Here is a 24,242-nt window from a genome sequence, read left to right on the forward strand (position 1 = left end):
CTCAGTGCTTGCCTATACTAAGGATCTAGTATGAAGAAGATCTTGCCTTCTGCTATAATGACTGACAGTAAACCATTTCTTGTACCCTAGTTATGGAATGCCAGTTAGCTGTCGGTTCTGATTCCTAGCCAGACTTCCATTCTATGTTTAAGAATTCAGATCAGAGCTGGGCATGTGACACGCGCCTTTAATCTGAGCACTGGGAGGCAGAGACAGGTGGATGGATCTCTGTGAGTTTGAGCTACATAATAGAAAGACCCTGTCTCCTCTCACCTTTATTCCACCCTAAAAAAACCAGATATGTCTTTTTTAGATTAGACAACTGGTCTTTTTACATCATTGTTGTTTAAAAGTTCAACCTCTCAGAGTTGTGGAGCCGGAGTTATTCCTTCTCTTGGAAGAAAACCAGCCATCTTCATGTTGCTTTAGTAACTCCCTTTCCTTAAAGGAACCATTTCTTTTTTATTCAAATGTACTCTCATCTAGAGACTTCTTCTTAGTGGTTGTCATGTCTTTGTTTCTATGGTCACCCTAGAGATTTCTTGTATGCGACACTGAAAAAGTACTTGTAATTTGACTACCCCCTGCCCCAAATTGTAAAGCAAAAGCACTGGATTGCTCCTTCCTTAGAGTAGAATGCCCTATCCTATTAAACCAGACATTGGGGGTATCTTTTCCTAGTAATCTTCTAACTCCCCACGGTCCTATTTGTTAACTCAAGGCAGTAATTTTCAGCAGCCTAGTATAGATTTAGCATCAGTTTAGCTGCTCGTAATAATAATCTAGGAATAAATATATCAAAGTATGTTAAAGGAATTTGTTTTTACTGGACTGTGACGTAAAAGATGGTTTTTATTGTCAATTTTGAGTTTGAAATTGCTGTCTTCAAGATCCTGCTATGATAGCATTATGCTTATAGGACTTACCATCAGACGTTTTCTGGTTATTGCCCTTCTTCATTGCCTACCTTTCTGTCTTTTCCAGGGGACACGGGACTTCTACCTTGTCACAGTGCAGTCAGTCATTCCCTTCTTCCTCCTCCTAAAACTTCTTTGATGGAATTTGGCTCAGTTTTCTTAGGCAGTCTTGGAAGTTAAAATCCCTTGCATGGCATAGGCCCGCTTGCTAACCTTGTTGGGATTCTGTAGTCATTGGGTTTACAGAAAGGTTTCAGAGAGGACAGGGTTATTTAAGGAGGTAGGCAGATGGACGTCTCTGCCAGGGACAGCAGCAGACTTCCGCCTCTAGGGCAGGTCTCACCTGGTCCCCTGCCTGGGTTCCTTGCTGCCTTGGGTCCCTTTTATACTGTGGTGCTTGGGCTGAGCAGCTGCCCCTCAGACCAGGTGGCTCACAACTGGGTGTAATTATTCTCCGGCCCCTGGGGTATGCACTTAGGAGCAATCTGGGTATTCTTTATCCTCACCTATTGTTCCAGCTAGTCTTTGATTGTTTGAGCTTTACTGAAGCATTTTCCTCAGTTGGTAAAATTTAACTTGTTTTACTTCCGTCCTCCTTTTTACTTGTTAGTGTAGATGCTTTACCTTTCCCCTCTTTCCTCTGTCTTAGTTAGGGTTTCTGTTGCTATGAAGAGACACCATGACCATGGCAACTTGTTGATGTAACCAACCGTCTTATTAAATAAGAAACACAGAAACAATGTAAAAGAGAAAGCCGAGAGGTCAGAGCTCAGAGCTAAAATCTCACCTTTCCGCCTGCGGTGTCCCAGCTTCCCGAAAGAGACCTATTTCCTGTCTGTTCGTCTATTTATAGTATTTTGTTCTGCCTTCTCATTGGTTGTAAACCCAAACACGTGACTGCCTCGTCACTGTCTGAATGTACAGCCCCCTAGGTCTTAAAGGCATATGTCTCCAATGCTGGCTGTATCCCTGAACACACAGAGATCTATGGGATTAAAGGCGTGTGCCACCACCGCCATGCTCTTGCTATGGCTCTAATAGCTCTGACCCCCGGGCAACTTTATTTATTAACATACAATCAAAATCACATTTCAGTACAATTAGATTACCACCACAGCAACTCTTATAAAGGAAAAACACATAATTGTGGTGGCAGCTTACAGTTCAGAGGTTTAGTCCATTATCGTCATGGTAGGAAGCATGACAGCATGCAAGCAGACATGGTGTGGCAACAGAGCTGAGAGTTCTTAACATCTTGACTCACAGGCAGCAGGAAGTGGTCTGAGACACTGGGTGGTATCTTGACCATATATGAGACATCAAAGCCAATCTCAGAAGTGGCACACTTCTCCAACAAGGCCATACCTCCTAATAGTGCGACTCCCTTGGGGCCATTTTCTTTCAAACGATCACATCCTCCCAAAAAGTTGAGTTTCCATTGGGTTGATATACCCAGAGATGTCTATGCTGCCTGTCTTGCCTTTCTCCCACTGTTCCCCCACGGCAGCAGTGGGTCTTCTAGTCCCTAATCACAAATCTAACTCACCGAAGGAAACGAACGACAGCCAAGGAAAGGGGAGCCCAGCAAGGAAAGGGGAGCCCAGCTGTGAGCACAGTTGTCAGGAAGCCACAGCCACATCCTCCTGACACTCGGGGGACACAACCCCAGCTCTGCAGGAGACTGGGATTTCTTCACTGGTTTTTTATTTATTCAGCAACTATTTGAGTGCCCACTAATGGAACATGGCATAAAATAAAGTGAAAATCTACTCGTGCTGATCTTATAGTCTATTTGGGAAAAAATAATGAAGAATATGCAGTGTGTCAGATAGCAGTGTCGAGAGCAGCTGAGATCGAGGACGACTGGTGAGCGTGGAGATCGTGGTTTACTAGGTAGTGAAGGAGGCACCCAAGTGAACTCACTGAGCCGCGTACATCGCATGCATTGCTGAGATCAACAGTACAGAGCAAGGACAGAAGGAGTACAGTGGTTCCTAAGAAATGGTAGGGAGGTCACTTGTCCAGAAAAAACAAGTAGATGGGTAATAAAAGATAACAAAACCATAATGAGGGGGAGCTGGGGAGGTGGCTTAATGGGAAAAGCGTTTGCCTCACAAACATGAGCTGAGTTCAAATCCCCAGAACCCATGCAAAACTGAGAACAAGTGTGTTTCTGTGGTGAGATGGGAGGCCAAGACAGGAGAATCCCTGAAAGTTCCTGGGTCAGTTAGCCTGGTTCATGCAGTGACAGATAGCAAAGAGAAAAGAAAGATTATTTCAAAGTGAATTCTGACACCTGCAGTTGTCACCATGGTAGGTGTGAACCCTCACTCCTCCATACACACATGTATATACATCATTGTGTACACACACACACACACACACACACACACACACACACACACACACACACCATAGAGAGGAGCAAGTGATAGAGGACCCAGCCATAGGCAGCTGGCACAGTCTGGAAATCATAGACACTGTTAATCCTTAGTACTTACGAGGGCAGAGGCACGACTGCATGTTTGAGGCTAGCCTGGTCTCCATAGTGAGTTCCAGAGCTACATAATGAGACCTTATTTCAAAAATCAAGACAAAACAGTAAAGTAGAGGGAGAACCAGGAGAATGATGTTTCAGACTCAAGTCAAAGTTTTGTCTCAGAAAGGAAGTGTTTCTGTTGAGGACTGTGGAGAGAACACGTGACATGAGTGTGGATGGTTAGGGAGAGTCGGTTAGTACCTTCTGCCTCAGTGTTCGAGAGTGTCCATGCAGAGTATTAGGGGCTCCAGTGGCTTCAAGAGCATAGAAGTGCAGATCCTGAACGTGTGCCAGTCTTGCAAGGTGCTGTACAGTCATGCAGAGGAGTGGATGGTGGCTAGAGGAGAATATGGGGAAGGGGAGGGTATTTCTTTTTATGAATAAAATGGTGTGCTGAGTTTTTCACAGTCAGTTTTCGGGGTCTGAGGCCTTGATCATGCCAGGATTCCTCAAAGCTTTATTGAGAATGTTTGAGTTGGGCTGGAGAAATGGCTCAGAGGTTAAGAGCACTGACTGCTCTTCCAGAAGTTGTGAGTTCAATTTCCCAGCAACCACATGGTGGCTCTCTACCATCTATAATGAGATCTGGCATACAGGCAAACTTGCAGAAAGAACACTGTTTATATAATAAAATAAATCTTTAAAAAAGAGAGAGAGAGAGGATGTTTGGGTTCCTTTGAAACCATATTACCCAGTTACAAGGAAATCTGTGTAAGAATGGGGTTGATGATGTTAATGATTTATAAAATCAGGAGTGATGCTAACAGAAGAAAAGTTTTGGACAGAGTTTGGTTCAGTGATTACAAGTCCTTGCAGGGGGACTGGGCTTGATTCCTAGCACCCACAAGGTGGCTTATAACCATCTGTGACTCCAGTCCCAAGGGATATGGTGCCCTCTCCTGACTTCCATGGATAGCAGGCACACATGTGGTGCACAGACATATGTGTGAGCAACCACTCATACACTCAAGACAAACCTGTGAAAATGAAAGTACATCTTGGAGAGGCTCCAGTCTTGTACTGCTCGTGGCCATCGTTAACTGGCTTCCTACGTCCAGTCAGAAGAAATTGTCTGCCAACCTATAAACTTCAGCAAGATAGGTAGAAATGTGGAGTCTTGCTATACACTTGTCTAAGGACTGTCTCGAATGTGGTGTCAGTAACTGTATTTACGACATGCACCACCACCTGTGGGTGCTACCCTCTGTGTCCCCTGAAGAGGTCTTTTGTAATACACCAGGCTTCTTCAGAACCTCACTGAAGTGCCCTCCTTAGGACGCCAGAAGATCGAGGAGCACAGTCTTCATTGCCTAAGGGTCAGTGGTCATGATTAGATTCAGACTTAGATTCCAGTAGTCAATAGATATTTATTAAATGTGTTTGCTACTTTAAAAAGAAAGAAGCCTGTGCTAATGAGAATGACCTAAAAGAGAAAATTTGACCAGGCCAGCTTCCCTGACTTAGGATAATTTCTGTCTCCCCCAAAAAACAGCAAGTAGATAGGCAAGGATGTAGGAGAGTCAGGACCTGTGTGCACTGTTGGTAGGACTATAAAATGATACGTGTTCTCTGGAAAGTAATTTGGAGTCCCTTAGAAAGTTATAGCATTACGTTACTGGGATCTGACTCATTCTCGTGAGCAGCACTGCAAAAGGTAAACTACGACTATTGTGTGATGCAGCACCTGACCTTGGGGTGTGGGGATCTTAGAGAGGTTCATGCTCACGGCAGCACTGTGGACCCAACCTAGGTGGCAAAGGGAACTCAGCCGTCTCAGACAGATGAATGGTAAGCAAAAAGTTGCATGTCCATACAGTGGGAATTATTCAGCCTTCTAAAGGGTAGACATCGTGACATACATACATTACCTCAAATGAACTGTGAAGACATTTTATGTAAGTGACGTAGACTGGTGACAAAAATAATGTACAATTTCACTTCTGTGAAGTACCTGTAAACAGAAAGTAGTGGCTACCACAGACTGATGGAGGTACAAAAGGTGGTTCAGTGGCTGAAGTGGTTCAGGGTTGTAAACTGGAAAGGTTCTGGAGATGAAACATAGCAGTGTAATGAACTTAACACTTCTGAGCTGTCTGTTTGAAACTGGCTATGGTAAATTTCATGTTATATGAAAGAGAGAAAGACCCAGTGTAGGCATCGTGCATTTAAAGGGATAGGAGATGGGATCCAGCACAGACGGAGGGCTTTAATGTAAAGGACAGGACAAAGGCAGTTCACCCATTGGGACAGAATAGGAAGGAGAGGTGGGGTCAAGTACCGCTCAGATGAGAATGGTAGTCTGTCTGTGTGGATGCTTGAGACGTTCTCTTACATCATCACTTCGGGTGGATACAGATTAGCGTAGAGTAAGGCGGCCGCTGCTGGTGATAGAGACTTGGGGAAAGAGGACAAACAGAAACCTAGGCAGTGGGTGAGTTCAGAGGTCACAGAAGGAAGTTGATGCTGGTGAGTGAGTGAAACCATGATCCCCACTCCTCTTTCCTGAACATTCTCCTCTTTCAGTGAGTAAAATCTAGATTGAGTCACATGCCTTTGAGATATTTACAGCAGCCACTCCTCCAGGGAATGAAAGGTTGTTTCTTTTTCTTTGAACTGGCCCAATTTTGGACAACCCCTAAGCATTGTTAGCTGGGCTTGAGTTTGGGTGAATTAAAAGGTGATGATACTTGTCCACCCATAGTAGATAGTTGCCAAGGCAAGTTGGCCCCTTACCACCTTCTTGCCTGCTGGCTTCCCAAGTGACATAGACTTTATCATCTTCTTGCCATTGCCTCAGAAACAGAGTTTGTGGTCCTTTTGTACCAGGTCACATCTAGGTGAAGTGTCATTTCTGGGGCAAGGTTATAATGATATCTGTTAACCAAGTCTGTCTTCCAGAGCTTGTACTATAGGATTTGGAACAAAAATAAATGTTTTCTTATAATAGCTATTAGTAGTTAACACATTGAGTATTGTAAGCAACCCTAGAGAGCTAGAACCCTGACCTTCCGGGGTTAGCTAGTGTTAAGGCAGAGCAGACGCTGATTCAGGAAGTTCTAAAGGTTCTGACATTGACTTAGCATCTATTTATGATAAGCAGCAGTCTGAGTGCCTTACACATAGTCAGATAGTCCTTTTCTGATGACTCAGTTAAACAACTTTTGTGAGTGGGTTAATGGTTAACGGGAAAGTGAAATTTGCACCACCCCATGGCTGGTTCCACACAAGCCAGCTTCCAAAACTCTTTTGGCCAGAAAAATGTCTGTCTTCAGTCTCCTGAGAAGTCATCAGAGAAATTGACAAAAGGGACATCTTGTGTCCTTGAGAAGTTATAAAATTGCTTTAAGTTATTACTGAAAATAGAATTATTTTGAACTAAATATAAATCCTAAAGGAACAATGAAAGAATGAAAGAAATGAGAACAAATAAGAAAAGTTTTAATTTAAAATTAGAAAACCCTTGATGTATAAGTACTGTGTTTGCATCATTCCCACCTCTCTCTCCCCAGGTTCTCCTGTGTCCCCCAAATTCCCTCTCGAATTATAAACCTCTTCCTCTTTAATTATTGTCACATACATACACATATACACACACACACCCTGCTTGAGTCAAGTGTTGCTCTCATATCCATGTGTTTAGGACTGATTGTTTGGGATTGGATAACCTATCGGGCTTGTCCCTGGAGAACACTGATTCTCCCTCTCTTCACAGCCTTTCATTGCCTATAGCTCTTCATCTAGAGGTGGGGCCTTGTGAGGTTGTCCCGTCCTTATTGGCATGTCATCCGGTGGTGGTAGTGTGTAGGTCATACTTAGGTGACCATGTTGTTGAGATTTCACTGGTGCAGCTTCCCTGTCGTTTATAGAAGACACGGTCTCGAAGCAGAAATCCGGGTCCTCTGGCTCTTACAGCCTTTCTGCTCCTTCTGTGATGTTCGCTGAGTCTGTTGTAGAGGTTGTGTTCTCTTACCTGAGACTGAGCATCCCAGTCTGTTCTCAGTATTTTGACCAGTTGTGGCTTTCTGTGATGGTTTCCATCTGCTTCAAAAAGAAGCTTCTTTAATGAGGGCCAAGAGCTACCCAGATAAGTATTTAGAACACAGTTAGAAATTATGCTGGTTTCGGAAAATGGCAGTCACAGGTTCTCCTTTAGGGTCCATGACTTCACTAGGTCTTTACTGTACCAGAGTGGGGCCTCAGTCTACCTAGACAGCTGTTGATTATACCCCAGATATAATTGCCACTAAAGAAATAATAAAGATGCTGGGCGTGGTGGCGCATACCTCTTTTTTCCTTTTTTTGAGATAAGGTTTCTCTGCAGTAGCCCTAACTGGCTGTCCTGGAACTCACTTTGTAGACTAGGCTGGCCTCCAACTCATAGAGATCTGTCTGCCTCTGCCTCCCAAGTTCTGGGTTGAAAGGCGTGCGCCACCATTTAAAGGCATGCACAACTTTAATCCCAGCACGCAGGAGGCAGAGGCAGGCAGATCTCTGAGTTTGAGGCCAGCCTGCTAGGGCAGTCACACAGAGAAACCCTGTCTTGAAAAACCAACAACAAAAAGAAATAATAAAGGGATGACTTCTAGTGTATATGTATGTACCTCTCCTTTAGTTAAGCTCCTAACTCCTGATGTCTTCATTGTCCCACAGATACGAAATGTGGAAACAAATCAATGTCTAGATAACATGGCTAGAAAAGAGAATGAAAAGGTTGGAATTTTCAATTGTCATGGTATGGGAGGTAATCAGGTGAGTATCTTTACTAAACTTTTAAAACAGCTTTTTATTTGGTTACTTTGCCCTTTTAATCCTGTAACATTATTCAGGAAACGTTTTTATATCTTTAAAGAAAAATAATAAAGAGTATTAGGTGAAGGGTGCTTTCAGTCTAATGATTGATATTTTATTTTTTTAGATAGGTCTCACTGTGTAACCTTGGCTAGCTTAAAACATATAAACTAGAATGGCCTTGAGCTCAGAGATCTGCCTGCCTCTTCTAATAGTTTTTTAATAAAAGATTTTTAAAAGGCCCCTGTCACAATTGAATTAACACTGCTGAGCACAAAATTTATTATGTCCTTTTTAGGGGAAAAAAAAAAAAAAAAAAGACTGCCCTTAGTAATACAGAGAACTGTGGTGTTTTTTTACTTCTCTGTGTAAAACGGGCGTAGGTTTTCTCAGTTTTCCATTCTCCATTACTTTAACAATTTGCAAGAATCGTTGTGTTTTGAAATAGTTGTAGGTAATTTCAGAGGAGCCTAGGGAAAACTTAACTGAGTTTTGGTGTTTATATGCTCATTATTCTCTGTCTGTTGAAGCTGATTCCTGGTGTCTTCATTGTCTCATGGTTACAAAATGTAGAAATGTTGGCATCTGAAATGCTGACTAATTTCTTTTTGTTGTTAAAGCTTACATAGGTTCATGTTTGCTTTTCAGGTTTTCTCTTATACTGCCAACAAGGAAATTAGAACAGATGACCTTTGTTTGGACGTTTCTAAACTTAATGGACCAGTTACCATGCTCAAATGCCACCATCTAAAAGGCAACCAGCTCTGGGAGTACGACCCAGTGGTGAGTTACTTAGTTGCCTATAGAAAGAGAAGCTACAGCCTGTCACTGGCCCAGTGACATTTTCTAGCTAATTGGTTAATAGTAACTGATAGACTCACTGCAGCCATTAGATGTGCTCCCAGTGTTCTCTTGGTTTCTGGATGTGTGCCACTGCCGTTGAGGGCGTGACTGTCCCTTGCCTCGAAGAGGGACTCTTATTTCCTTACAGCAAGTGCCGGTGGCATAGCCCTTTGTGACAACCCACAGATTTGTAGATGAAAAGCTCCTTATTTTTAGTTTGTTGGAATATAACAGTATATTAATTGGGCAGTACTGAATGTACTTAAGTAGCTTCATTGAGTAGATGACAATTTTTTTACACAGGTCTCTAGGCATGTACTTTCTGGTATGGATTAGGAGTACTCTGATAGCTAAGACAACTGCAATCTTAGCTTTGAAAGAAAGGAGCATGGGCTGCTTTACTGTTAGGTATGTTACTCTTGGTTCAGAAATACATTTTTCCTAGAACACTGTTGTCAAGCTGTACTTATTTCTTGGGAGTTGTAGATGTGTCCCACAGTGAACCCACAGCTATAAGAAAGGCAGAGAAAGCAAGGGCTTGGTTTTCTTATCTTTTTTTTTTTTTTTTGGTTTTTCGAGACAGGGTTTCTCTGTGTAGCTTTGCGCCTTTCCTGGAACTCAGTTGGTAGCCCAGGCTGGCCTCGAACTCACAGAGATCCGCCTGGCTCTGCCTCCCGAGTGCTGGGATTAAAGGCGTGCGCCACCACCGCCCAGCTGGTTTTCTTGTCTTTACAGTATGAGATGGTTGGGAATGGTGTTGGCTAGTCCATCTACAGCCTGCCTCAATGGGTATTTGAAAAATAAACATTCAATTAGAAATGTAGGAGAATAGAGATGGTTTCAAGTATTTAGATAGGACTGATTGTACATGTGAAGTTTTAAAACTTTAAATCACTTTGCAGTGTTGTTCCCAGAGGTTAAACTAATTATGTCCTGGGCTGGTTTCACACAGACTCCAGGATAAAGCTAACTGTTGAGGTATTTACTAGGGAGCATTTCTGAATTAATAACTGTGAAAAGGAAAGGGGAGAGCAAGCTACCTTGCTAGCCCAGTAGCCTGAGTGAACTCCAGAGGGAGCTCTGGAGGGGGAGAACAGCCTATCTATCTATCAAAACATAAAAACCAAGAAAGAGAATAGAACATTGGTGTCAGAAACCCACAGTAGAAGCCTCCAGTCAGATCCTTGATTGCAAAGGAACCGTTGAAATAAAATCCAGGACACTGCTTCATGGGTAGAAATTCATTGCTCCTGGTCACACAAGGGGTGGATGCTATAATTTAGATCTCAGACCCGAGATTCCTAATTCTTAATCCAAGATATTTTGTTTAGTAGCCTACTATTTTTTTATTAAATGTGCATGTTCATGCATGTTTAAATCTTGTTTATATTATGTACTCTGTAAAGTTTATAGCACGACAGTAAACTCCTTCCCCTTTCCTGGGTGTGCTGTCTCTTCTGAAATCCAGTAGCGATTGTGAGCCGTTCCATTTAGAGATTGGAGGCAGCCCTTGCAGTGAGTAGTGAAAGCTGTCGTCCTCCCTTCACAGTTACAGTGTGTCACTTGCCTGCCCAGTGCCTGAGCCATGTTCTCTCTGGAGACCTGTCAGTATTACCTAGGTCCTCTGCTGAGTCCTGTGATAGAAAGTGCAGCTCTGCATCTTCTGTCAGCTGCCAGCGCCTGTCTAGAGCAAGGTTCTTTACCAGTGCTTAGGTCTCCTGTGGGGCTTCCCTACTGGGATAGCAGTTCAGTCTGGATGTTGAGCACGTGAGTACTCAGCATGGAGCATTTGAAGACTAGAAAACCGAATATGGGGTACATGCCTACAATCACAGCACTCAGAGGTCATGGAGGTAGATAGGGAGTTAATTTGAGGCTAGCCCGGGCTACATAGCAAGGCCTTATCTCAAAAAAAGAAAGGAAAAAAGAAAAAGAAATGTGTGTTTTTAGAAATTGCGATGGAGCCAGGTAGTAATGGCTCACTCCTTTAATCCCCAGCCCTTGGAAGGCAGAGGCAGTCAGATCTCTGAGTTTGAGACCAGCCTGGTCTACCGAGGGAGTTCCAGAATAGTCAGGGCTACACAGAGAAACCCTGTCTTGGAAAAACCAAAAAAAAGAACAAAGAAATTAGGGTGGAAAAACAAACTGCCCAGCCACAGTTTTTGCTGTGCTTGGTTTCTTCTGCTTTTAGTAGTATTGACCATGCCTGAGGCAGGGTGCCACCTTTGTAGGGGTTGTGGAAGGTTGGATAAGTCCTTAATTCTGCACTGGATTTGCCTCAACGGAAACTGGAGGCTGAAGTGGCATGCATGTGGAGCCTGGGCTCTGGCTGCTGGACTGTGCCACACTGCAGAGCCTGTCCTCCACTCGCAGGGCACGCAGTACCTGCATGAGGAAAGCCAGTGCCATCCCAGCCCACAGCTGCACTCACTTTCTATCTGTGAGAGTTCAAATCAGGGTGATGGAGCATCCACAATATACAGTTATTTGCCAGGTCTCACTTTGTCACAGCACAGAGAACTATAGAACTAGAAGTAAAAGTAGACGGATGCAATCATTTGTTTCTGTTAGATTTCAAATTACAGAACTGTTAAAAGAGACATCGTGAAAATGAGATGTTTCAGATGCTGGAGCATTGGCTCAGTGGTTAAGAGCACTGGCTGCTCTAACGGAAGACCCAACGCCCACATGAGGTTCACAACCGTCTATAAGTCCAGTTCTAGAGGATCCAGTTCCCTCTTCTGACCTCCAAAGGCACGAGGCACCACATGATATACAGACATGCACACAGGCAGAACACCCATACACATAAAGTAAAATAAAAATTAGTTTTGTTTTTTGAGACAGGGTTTCTCTGTGTAGCCCAGGGTGTTGTGCTGGAACTCTTTCTGTAGACCAGGCTGGCCTCAAACTCCCAAGTGCCGGGATTAAAGGTATGTGCCACCATCGCCTGGCAAAATACAAAATTTTTATGGGAAATCTTACAGAGAAAAGAATCACATTAAAGTCAAGACATGAGTACAGAATCAGATAAATGTGTGTTTGTTAACATTGTAGCTACATCACCTGTTAGGATATCACTCAGCATGTACCCCACACCAGTACATTGGCGATTGTTGGTCTGGAACACATTCTCAGATTTGTTGTGGACCATTATGACTATGAATTTACTCTTATTTGTCCCACCTTTTAGAAGTTACCCTAAAAATCAGCATGAAAGTATCAAATCTAAAACATAAGCATCTAGATAGATAGCTGTATCCCTCCCTGATTATTTAGAGCCTCCTTTGCATGTGAGGAGCCACATAATTTAACTCTACTGTTACTGCCTTACAGAACCTTCTCAAAATATGTATTGTGTTGTGATATTTATCTTCAAAGCGAAAGAAACCCAGTTGTCCAGACTGTAAACCCAGTCCTCTCGAGGTTTCTGTGCTCTTGTGTGCCACAACACCTCCTTCCACCACAAGGATAACTTCTGGATTTGATATCGAGGCTTACGGTTGATTGTACTGTGAGTGAGTGGTGGCAGTGGCAGGCTGCACAACTTTAATTCCAGCACTGGGAGGTAGAGGCAGGTGGACCTCTGGAAGTTCAAAGCCAGCCTGGTTGACATAGTGCAATGCCATCTTCAATGGGAGGTGGGGTGTTACATTTTCCTCCACTCTCTAGTTAAGGTGTGTGTTTCCCCTGCTACTTTCAGAAACTAACCCTGCAGCATGTGAACAGTAACCAGTGCCTGGATAAAGCCACGGAAGAGGACAGCCAGGTGCCCAGCATTAGAGACTGCACCGGAAGCCGGTCCCAGCAGTGGCTTCTTCGAAATGTCACCCTTCCAGAAATATTCTGAGACCAAATTAAAACAACAAAAAACAGAAAAAAAGGAAAAGAAGAAAGAAAAAAATTAAGGATTGACTGGGCTACCTCAGCATACATTTCTGCCACATTCTTAAGTAGCAAAAAAGGAAAAGTGTTTTCCTCTTCTGTGGGATGTAAGGTTTATCAGCCATTAAAACTCAGACTCCTCTAGCTTTTCACTTGCTGTGAGCCAGCCTTCCTGTCCCAGGACATGAGACTGCGAAGTAGTGGAACTGCGCACACTGATGTTTACAAGACTGGAAGGGTCTTCATCGAGAACAATGGCCAACAGCCTTCAGATCCCAGAACAGGCGCAGCACGTGCTCTCTGGATAGATGCTCCTTCCACAGCTTTCCTGCACGTCAGCCTTTCTGCTGAATGTGCCTCGTGAAGAAGAGCTCTCCTAATTAGAACCAGTAGCTGGAATATTAAATATTGATAGAAAAGTAAGTGGAAAAGAACTGGAACCAGGTTCAGAATCATGAAAACATTTTTACAACAATAAAAATTATATCAAAACAGGGTTTAAAGGAAATTAAAACAGAATTATGAGAAGTACAATTTGTTATAGTATCAGATTTCTATATAGATTTTATACCTCAGTGGGGAAAAATTGATTCCAGTGACATTCATTTTGTTTTCATCTGTGATAATCATGGATGCTTTTATTTTCCTTGGGGTGCTGAAAATGAGATTGGGGGGAGGGTGGAGCTCTGAACATACTTTTGATTTCTTTCTATAATATTTTTATTTGGTTTGTGGGCTGTTGGAATTGTAAGTTTTAATTGCCTTCTTTAAAAAAAAAAGGGGGGGGGGATTTAACATGCCTGGTCCCAATTGAAAAGTTAAAGCTATCTCAGTTGCTCTTGGGTCAACTAGCTTACAAACTCCCCTTCTTACCCTGTCCCCCTTCCACACACGGTTTCTTACCACGTTTTCAACTTTTTAACTTGATTCAACAGATTATGCTTAGTACCTGAGACTCCTGCCCCTGTCCTCCAGGTTGTTTTCACAGCAATAACTCCCAGGTCCCTGTGAGTACTTGACACAGGCTACAGAGAGAGGCGGTTGGTTTGAGGATTTGGAGGTCGTGTATCTGATGGGCTTTTTTGAAAACCCTTTTCACTCCACACATAGCTGGGCTTCACTGTCAGGTGCACATTTAGATTAGGCTTGAGTTGTGATGTTGATTTGCTGCTTTTTAAAAAAAAAAAAATAAAAATTGAGTGAAAATACTTAATTGGCACTTTTTAATGAGTTAGCCAGAGAAATGCAGCCGTGAGTCCACATTACAGTCCTGCATTTCATCCCTGTCTCCATTTTGTTAACTGATTTTCTTTACTCTGGTTTTTAGTGACAGAATCACGTATTAAAAGTTGATGTTAATTAAAGTTTACTTTTCCATCTCACAGAAATCTCATTGTGACATTTTTCCATAACAACCCACTGGCCAAAATGCATATAATCTGCTTCCTATTTGTCAGGTTATATTTAATGGTATTCTTTGCTTTGATTATCAAAGACTCGCTGCAGGAAGTGCTGTTTCTTGTGCTTAAGAATGTTCCTGGAAGTCACATCACCAGTGACGTTTGCTCAGTTTCTCATCATCCATCTAATCAGCATCAGACATGGATGCTTTGGGTAAAGCTCTTCTCCAGGACGAAGAGACCTCCCCTCCCCCAGGAAATCTGAAATGAAGCTGGTGTTGGCTGGAATAGTTTTTCTCCTCTGTGAGCTGTGTTAATTCTATCTCCAGTGGGCCCAATGTTTGAAAAGTCAGATGTCTAATAAATTATTTTCATGCTCAGAATTACAGATTTTTGTACCCTAGCATAGCATGGTCTTATTCTTTATTGTAAAAGTTTAACAGCATTGTGACTTAAAATTTTGTCTCACTTTCTAAGTGGGGTGTAAGTGACTTAACTCATGGGTACTTTTAGAACCTGATAGATAATCTCATTGCCTTTATTTTTCTAATTAAAAAAATTCCTAAATACTTTGAAAATATAAAGCATTCCTGAGTAGTTGTGCCTTACATGGTGTTACTTGAAGGTAAAATGGACCCTTTCCTCACAGCTGTTTGTGGATTAGGCAGCTGCTCATCTCTGCTGGAATCTGACTGAGAAGAAAAGGAATGAAGAGAAATTGAAGAACGAGAGTGGGCTTAATTTGGGCCAGTGAAGTATTCAGAAGTATGACAAATAAGATCTATTTTGTTTTGTTTAAACAGGGCCTCACTCTGTAGCCCAGACTAGCCTCAGACTCACAGCAATCCTCCTGCTTCAGGCTCCATCCAACTATTGGGATTAAAGGCATTAACCACCAAACCTGGCCAAGATTATTTGAATCTCACATCAATCACAGTCTGTTTCTTGGTCCTAATTGTTATCTTGACAAACACTGTTTTGTTCACTGTCCTGCCAATCCAGGATGTCATGCAGGCCATGTCTTCTCTGTCCTTGTTCTCTGGAAGGACCTGGTGCTTCCCTCATCTTCCAAGAAGTACACCAAAGTGAGTTGAACTCCAGGGCCAATACATTGTTTAAACAAGGAAGACGTTTAGAAGGCAGTGTTTCTAGAGTGCTGACCTAGTAGGTGTACGGAAGAAAAGTACTTGACTCCTTTTGGACATTAAGTCCATTTGCAAGTCTTCTATTCTCTTGGTTTTTTGAGAATTAAAGAGCATTTTGCTCAGTATGTTTATAAGAATTGTTCATTCAGAGTATGGGGCTGATATGTAAAGCTTTAACAGTATGTGTGTACATTAAGGTAGTTCTGAATTTCAGATATGCACTTACAATACCATTAAAGAGGTCAGATGTCTGGAGAGATGGCTTAGCAGTTAAGAGCACTGATTGCTCGCCCAGAGGACCCAGGTTCAATCCCCAGCACCCACATGGCAGCTCACAACTGTAACTCCAAGATCTGACATCCTCACACACATACATGCTAGAAAAACATTGATACACATAAAATAAAAATAATATATAATTACATATATATGAGGTCAGATGTCTAAGAAGAAAGTTATGTACCTCTACCTTGAAAACTACAGGAACATGCTGAGAAAAACTAGAGAGCAGCACAGTGAATGGACCTTACTCATTTAAAGGTTTCATAATGCTAAGATGCCAGTTTCCCACAAATTCATTTGTAGATTGATAGAGTAAAAGTTAATAAGGCTTTTTTGTAGGAATCAGTGTGTGTGTGTGTGTGTGTGTGTGTGTGTGTGTAAATGCAGTAAATACAGAATTGCAAAATATTGTTAAGGGGAAAAATAAAATTGGAGACCTTCTAGTTTCCATCAAGATTTGCTCAAAAATTTTTGTATACAAGTGTGGTAGTGCAATAGGATAAATGCATAGATGATAGAAACATCACATGTGGGATGAGTTTTTAACAAAAACTGCAAGCAGTTCATTCAGGAAGTAAGATGTTTCCTGTTTGAACTGAAGTGGTGCTTTGTTTGGTTTTCATTGGTTCTGTTTCACTTTTTTGTTTGTTTGAGACAGAGTTTCTTTGTGTAGTCCTGGCTGTCCTGGAACTCGCTCTGTAGGCCAGGCCTGCCTCCAATTCACAGAGATCCACCTGCTTCTGCCTCCCAGGTTCTGGGATTAAAGGTGTGTGCCCCGCTTATTTGTTTTGGGACAGGATCTTACTATGTGTCCCTGGCTGGCCTGGAACTCACACAGGGGTTCTTAAGGGTTTTAGTAGAAGATGTACTGTTCCTAGAGTGAGGATTTGTGTTGTGTTGTTCTTAAGCTGCTAGTCCTGCGGGAATGCAGGGTACTGCTCTTGTCCCTTAAGGAAGGCATACTCTGACAGGCTCTGGCCTCTTCCATCCCCAACCCCTTCTACCTGACTTTCTTGTTGCCTCTAGACTCCCTGGGATCTGTAATTAGTTTCTTTGCCGTGATGAATCTTCATTTCTTCATTGTGTCTTGCTTAACACACACCTGAATCTAACTTTCCACCATTCAGGACTCTCAGCAATGACTTGGTTTCTGGTCACTGTTAGCAGACTGTAAGACCAAATAAGAAACCTTAACCATAGAAATCCCAAATTGACAGACAGATTCAGTGCAGACCCTATTAACATATCCCAAGTGACTTTTTTCAGAAGTTGACAGGTGAATCCTAAAATTGTTAGGGAAAATCATAGGATCCAGCGCACTAAAAGGATAAAGGTAACAGAACAGTCCAGAAAACCTCCTGTAGTGTAATCAGTTCATTTTCAAAAATACCAAGACAATTTAATGGAATCCTACTTTTATGATTTCTAGTTTGTAGACAACTAAGCAAGAAGTAATTCTATATCATATGATTTAAAAACAAAACAAAACATAAAACCACAATGTAAGAGCTAAATCTATGGAAATCTTTTGAGACAGGACCGGAGGAAACTAAGGCTGGCCATGACATTGCTCTGTGGTAGAGGATAGTGGCCTTAAACATTGATCCTCCTGTCTCCACGTCTATGTGCTGGGATTGCAGATGTGCATCATCATGCCAGGCTTATGAAGTTCTGGGGATTGAATTCAGAGCTTGATGCATAGAAGGCCAAAACTCTACCAACTGAGCCCTGTAAAATTCCTAAAAGAAAACAATTAGGCAATTGTTTCTTTGATATAAAACTAAAGCACCAGCAAAAGTTGCAGGGTTTTTTGGTTTGGTTTGGTTTGGTTTTGGTGAAAAGATAAATCGAACTCTATAAAAACTTTAAAAGCCGGGCGGTAGTGGTGCATGCCTTTCATCCCAGCACTCGGGAGGCAGAGGCAGGCGGATCTCTGTGAGTTCGAGGCCAGCCTGGTCTACAAAGCGAGTTCCAGGAAAGGCGCAAAGCTACACAGAGAAACCCTGTCTCGAAAGACCAAAAAAAATAATAATAATAACTTTAAAGTTGTGCTTCTAAGAACACTGTCAGGAATATATATATCTTGGAAGTAGAGTCCTAGTGTATAAGAGGCCCTGGAGTCAGTCAGTGCCCAGTATCACAGGGGAAGGACACACTTCCTCAGAATGGGGCGAAACACAAGTTAATGTGCATCTCAAGTACAAGAAAAGCTAGAATGCAAGATTGACCATTGCTTTTGGATGGGTAAAAATTTTAAATAGGCTTTTCCCAAAGACGATATGACAGGTCAAGTGTGTGAGAGGGCACTCCAGGCTGGTGATGCGGTGCAGGAGTGAAGGACACTAAATACTCTTCAGAGGACCCAGGTTTGATTCCCAGCACCCACATAGTGGCTTAAAACCACCATAACTCCAATTCCAGGGAATCCACGGACATACATGTGGGCAAAACACCCTAACATAAAATAAATTTTAAAAATATTTTTAAAGGTACTTTACATCATTAGTAGCCAGTAGAAAGTAGGAGCTGGAGAGATGGGTCAGTGGTTAAGAGTACTTGCTGCCCTTTGAGAAGACTGCATGGCAGCACACAACTGTCAGTAACTCTGGATCCAATGCCCTCTTCTGGTCTCTGAGTAGTGCATTCTCACCCAACTATCTAATGGAAAAGATGCTAATAAATGCAGAAATGTGCATAAACTGAAAATACAACAGTAAAGTCTAATGTGATTTCTGTAGGCCTCAAAACGTTCCTGTAGATACAGGGACTGGCTTAGCAGAGCACTTGCTGTTCGTCCAGAGGGCCCAACGTTAGCTGCCGGCACCCATGTCAGGCAGCCCACAGCTACAATAACTCCAGTTCCAAGGCTCCAGTGCCGCCTTCTGGCCTTTCTGGGCACCTACATGTATGGGACATCTACACACATACAAGTAAAAATCTTTTAAAAATATTTCTTACACGATTGTTCTACAGTTTATGTGGAAAGGAAAGAGAATAGCTAAGCTTTTTAAATAAAATGGGGTGGGGGCTAGAGAGTTGAGTCAACTGTTAGGAGCACTTGCTGATCTTCAAGAAGACCCAGGTTCAGTTCCCAACATGGTGTCTTACAACTGTAACTCCAGTCCCAAAGAGTCTTGACACCCTTTGCTGGGTACTGTAGGCACCAGGCATGCATATGTTGCATAGACATACATGCAAGCAAAACATTCATAAAGATAAAATGAGAATTCTACCTCATTGTGAGGTTTATCATAGACCTCGTGGGGGAAGGGACAGTGTCTTCAAGGGCCTTTATCCTACATCACAAGCATACGTTAAATTCTAAAATTATAAATGGCCTTCAGGAATGCAGAGGGAACACACTTGGTGACTTGGGAATTAGTAACGATTGTTAAGATAGGACAGCAACAATGTGGACAGCAAGCTAGCTAGATCCAAGAGATTTCTCCAGTTGTGGAATTGCATGGAAAGTGGTAGGCGACTTGCTGGCACGGAGACCGAGATCCCTGTGAGTTCGAAACCAGCATGTGGGTCTGTGCACATGAATGCAGAAGACAAAGGCATCATATCACGTGGAGCTGGGGTACGAATGACTGTGAGCTGCCTGGTGTGGGTGCTGGGGACCAAACTTGGGTCTCTGGAAGAAACAGCAAGTGTTCCTAAACACTGAGCCATCTCTCCAACACAAACACATTTTAACATGGTTGAACTATGAATCGTGTTTATCAGCTAGCTGCTTCCATTTATTTCCATCAGCGATCATACTAGTTTTATGCAAGTTTAAAGTGTTGCCGGAGGTGGGGGGACCTAAAACTAGCTTAACTAAAAAAAAAAAAAAAAAAAAAAAAAAAAAAAAAAAAAGCCTTAAACCTGTATTAACAAGGATATGTTGGAACCTCAGTGAGCCCACAGCTAAGTTGAACAGTAGCCTTCCTCCCCAGCAGGTAAAGTTCCACTCTCCTTGATGTCAAGGGGGTAGAGGGAAAGGCTGGCTGCAGACAGTGGAACTCTTCCCCACCCCAACCCTGTTCTGATGCAGGGATCCACGCTCCTGCAGGCGACCTTCGGCCTGATCTCTTGCCTCACTGGCATCAATAACTTGCCCGTTTCAAGCTGAGAAAATGGCTTGATCGAGAAATTGCTTCCCATGCAAGAACAAGGGCCTGAGTTTGATCCCCAGAAGTCATGTTTTAAAAAATGGAAAATACCAGATGTGATGACATGGCATTTGTAACCCCAGCGCTGAGGAGCCGGAGACATATCCCTTGAACTCATGGCCAATAGCCAGTGAGCGCCAGGCCAACGAGAGACTGTCTCAAACATCAAGGCAGTGGCATCTAGATGAGAGCTCAGGTTGCCCTGTGGCCTCCAGGAAAGACGGGTGTGTGTGGGGGGGAGAAGAGTGAACTTTCCCCTTCTGTCCCAGCTTTGAGTCCCAGTGCCGTATTATGCTTCCTGGGGGAGGGGGTTGCAGGGACGGAAAGGGACACAGTCTCTTCATAACTGATATTGTTCATGTGTGAGAGAAGTCAGTTTGGCTTGTGGAGACAGCACAGGACTTGAAGTCAAGTCGCCATGGGTGCAGTGAACATTTGATAAAAACAGCCCCAACGAGTCATGGGGAAAGCGTGTGCTTAACATGCCTTTTCAGAGCTATTCCATGTTGGTTTTCCTTGAGATCACAGCCAGCATTATATTTAAGCACAGCCACTAGAGACCTCACTATTCGAATCAAGAACAAAGCAAGGATGCCTGTGATCTCCATTATGGCATGACTGTTCAGGAAGTGCAGCCTGCAGGACACGAAACAGAACAGAGAGGCAAAAATATCAAACCAACGGGTTGTTCCTGCTGTTTGCAGGTGGCTGTCATTTATTAGCTGCATGAATACTGTCTCCTAGAATGCTGAACTCCTTGTCCCCACAGAGCTGCTGGGGGTTGATCAGGAAGAGACCAGGTAAGAAACAAAGGGCTCAATAGTTAAGAGCACTTGATGCTCTTCCAGAAGACGTGGGTTCAGTTCCCGGCACTCACATGAGGGCTCACAACTGTAACTCCAGTTCCAGGGATCCAGTGCCCTCTTCTGGCCTCTGTGGGCACAGCATGCATGTGGTATACAGACTTGCATTCAGGTATAACCCCTATACATATACATATAAATAAAAGAACTTTTTAATAAATCAGCAATAGACTGAGCCATGAAGACACTAAACAAGAGGAGGAACTATTTTTGAGCAGGGGACAGTCCACCTGAAGAGGAAGAATTGGCCAAAACCCAAAGGACAATCTATGGGTGAGCAGTGTTCCAAATGGGGAGCAGTTGGGTAAAGGCCCTGGCTCCCAGATACCATGAGCATGCTAGGAACCTAGCAAGGTTGTTTGGGCAACCAGGGTAAGGAGTCAGGGAGGATCTGAGAAGTCCAAGAATCAGGCAGGAGCCAGACTGTGTAAAGTGAACAGTGGTGGTGAGAACTCTGACTTGAATCTGAGTGCCCTAGGGAGGATGCTTGCAGAGTAAGAAGCAGATGCACGGAGACCTCACCGCTGTCTGCCACTCTGGCCGTTGTGTGGAGGATCTCCTATTAGGATGAGCACTGACAGCGTGAGGGTAGGAAGAGTGAATTTCCACTCCAGTGAGTGAGAGGGCTGGGGACGGGACGGGAACACGGAGTTGCAGAGTTTGAAGATAAAGCAGCACTCGTGAGACTAAGAATGTCGCTTAGTGGTAGAGCATGCACATGCGCCTGTACCTGGGCTCAGTTACCACTGAACGCAGATGTGAGAAAGACAGATGAGCCCAGGACAGTGCTACAGCTCTTGACCTGGGGCATGGGTACCAATGACTTTAACTAGAATCCTGTAGTGATGGGTACACTTAAAACATGAAATGCCTTCACCTGTTTCAGACTCCAGCTCAAGGGAAACCCAAAATGGTAATCAGTACGTAAGTGATTGCCCCCAGAACATTTTAGACATGGAACACCCACCCATATCTGGTTTGAGCAATGACATTTGGGGATTTTGAGATGATAAGATGTAGATCAGATCTGGGACTTGGGGCTTTAATGGTCTGAGACTTAGCGGGGATCTTGGACTGGGAACCTTGCATGAGAAAAGCCAGTGAATCTTACGGAGAGTCAAGGGTGTACCATGGCAGGTGGAATAATGACATCCCCATGGCCGTGCTCTGGTCCCTGGAACCAATGGATTGGAGTTGCAGGTTGAAGTAAGGGTGATATTTAAACTGATTGAGAAGGGAGACGTTATCTCAGATCAGGCATTCCGGTGTAGTCCTGTGTCCTGAACTGTGGAAGGAGGCGATACCACATGACTCAAAGTGGCCATCATGGCTTTGAAGATGAAAGGAGGAAACCAGCCAAAGTGTACAAGCAGCCCTAAGAGCCAGGAGAAGGTGAGAGGACAAATTAACCTCCACAACCTCTAGGAAGGAACACAGTCCTGTGGATCCCTTGATAGAGCTCAGAGAAGCTCACTGTAGATTTATGATCTTCACAAGTGGACGATAATCAATCTGTCCTTTCTTTTAAAAAGATATTTTCTTATTTACTGTGTGTGTGTGTGTGTGTTCAGGTGCCCACGGGCAGGAAGAAGTTATTGGGCCCTGGAACTAGAGTTACAGGCTGTTGTGAGCCTCCTGGCATGAGTAGCGCTAGGAACCAAACCCAAGTCCTCTGGAAGAGCAGGAAGGCTCTGAACTACTGAGCTGTCTCTTTGCTCTTAATGCTGCTGCTCCGCGGTATTTGTTATAGCAGCAATATGAAGCTCATACGATGAGAGACAGCACTGACTGGCTTTTAGATATTGATGAGCCTTGTCTCCCTGGAATAAACCCTGTCAAAACCAGGTATAGAATCTTCTGTGGTGTGGGCTGGGATTACCAACATTTTGTTAAGTATCTCAGCACTGCCTCGGTTTTCTCTCGTTTGCTCACGTTCTGTTTTTGTCATTCAGATCGATGTTTTTATTTTAGATTGCCCTTGATGTTTTTCTGTGGCCCACATGGGATCTTGGTCTGTGGTTTATTGTTCTATGGTTTTGTGGTTAACGTTGACTTCATAAAATAACTGTTTCCTCCTTTTCTATTTTCAGATTGAACAGAAATAATTTAGAACTCTTCAGACATTTTATAGAATTCTGAACCAGGAACTCTCTATCTCTCTTCCTCTGCCCCGACAGGATCTCCCTCTGGAGTTTTTTTTTTTTTTTTTTTAACAGTCTTTTTGAACAACAGATTCAGTTTCCCTGGGAAATTAAAATTTTCTATTTCACGCTCAGTGTGTTTGGTAGTTGTACTTTCTGAGGTCCACTTCACCTAAGTTGCTGAAGTTTTGTCTCTTGGGCTGTATCATGTTCCCTTGCAATCATTTTTATTTCTACGGAGCATGTAATGGTCTCTGCTTCACTCCTGATATTGTGGGTTTTGTTAGCTTGCTAGAAGTGTGTCTGTATCATTGATCTCTTCATTGACTCTCTTCTGTTTTTCAGTCCTATGGGTTGCTGTTTTTTTGTTGGTGGTATTTCATTTGTTTGATTTTTGGTGGCTTACTCTGCCCTGGTTCCCCTGGGTAGGAGCTGACATTGCTGCTCCGAGATGGCCATTCACTCTCCCAAAGCTCTTGCTGCTGCAGATCCCTTCGGGGCCTGGCTTCCTCTCCTATTTTGTTGTGTTGTTTTCATTCCTGTTGGGTTCATTGCCATGCTGTTGCCTTTTCAGTTCCCCTGACATTTATTTCCTCTGGTCCATGCATTATTTAGAAAGGTGTCACCCGGTTTCAGGTAGTTGGGGATTTTCCCCCTTTTTTTCTGTATTGATTTCTATTTTGAACACATTGTGGTTACAGAGCAAATCTATGTGATTTTAATTCCTTTAAATTTGATGAGGTTTGTTTGATCGATATTGACTAATGTTCCACGGGCTTTCAGAAAGAATTTGCATTGTGCTGTATCGTAGAAATGTCAGTAGAGTCTGATGGATGATGTTGATGATGTCAGTTTCAGTCTTGTTCTTTGACTTGTCACGGGAAGGATGTCAAGTTCCTGGGTGTATATGGGGATGTCTGTTTCTATGTCCAGGTCTGTCTGTTTGGCTTCTTACACTCTGCAGATCTGTTGTTTGGTGCATTAATATGTAACACAGCTGTATATGAACATGGGCTGTGTACATCACATGAGCCCCAGGGACTTTTCTCTTTCATCATGGTCCCGCTCGTCTCTGGAAATTTTCTTTGCTCTGAAGTCTTTGTATTTACACAGGTTCTCACACTATAGCCCAGGCTGGTCTGGAAGTCACTGTGCAGTATAAACTAGGCTTGAACTTGAGAAAATCCTCCTGCCTCAGGCTCCCAAATACTGGGATTACAGTCATGTGCCAACATTCTTAGCTCCCTGACCATACACGGCTGTTCCTGAAGTCTATTTGTTA

At 43.2% G+C, this 24,242-nt stretch overlaps 1 protein-coding gene across 2 annotated transcripts in view; it reads left to right on the plus strand.

Annotated features, from left to right (window-relative positions):
- Galnt1 (polypeptide N-acetylgalactosaminyltransferase 1) overlaps positions 1-14,952 on the plus strand; it is an 81,194-nt gene extending 66,242 nt beyond the window's left edge. For both annotated transcript variants that reach the window (XM_028862515.2, XM_028862514.1), the window contains exons 11-13: positions 8,107-8,205; positions 8,893-9,027; positions 12,791-14,952. In XM_028862515.2, coding sequence (XP_028718348.1) covers positions 8,107-8,205; positions 8,893-9,027; positions 12,791-12,937 — 381 coding nt within the window. In that variant the 3' untranslated portion in view covers positions 12,938-14,952. The remainder of the gene's footprint in view (positions 1-8,106; positions 8,206-8,892; positions 9,028-12,790) is intronic.
- Positions 14,953-24,242: the final 9,290 nt, after the last annotated feature.

Source organism: Peromyscus leucopus, chromosome 19 (assembly GCF_004664715.2).
Source record: "Peromyscus leucopus breed LL Stock chromosome 19, UCI_PerLeu_2.1, whole genome shotgun sequence".
Lineage (NCBI taxonomy): Eukaryota > Metazoa > Chordata > Mammalia > Rodentia > Cricetidae > Peromyscus > Peromyscus leucopus.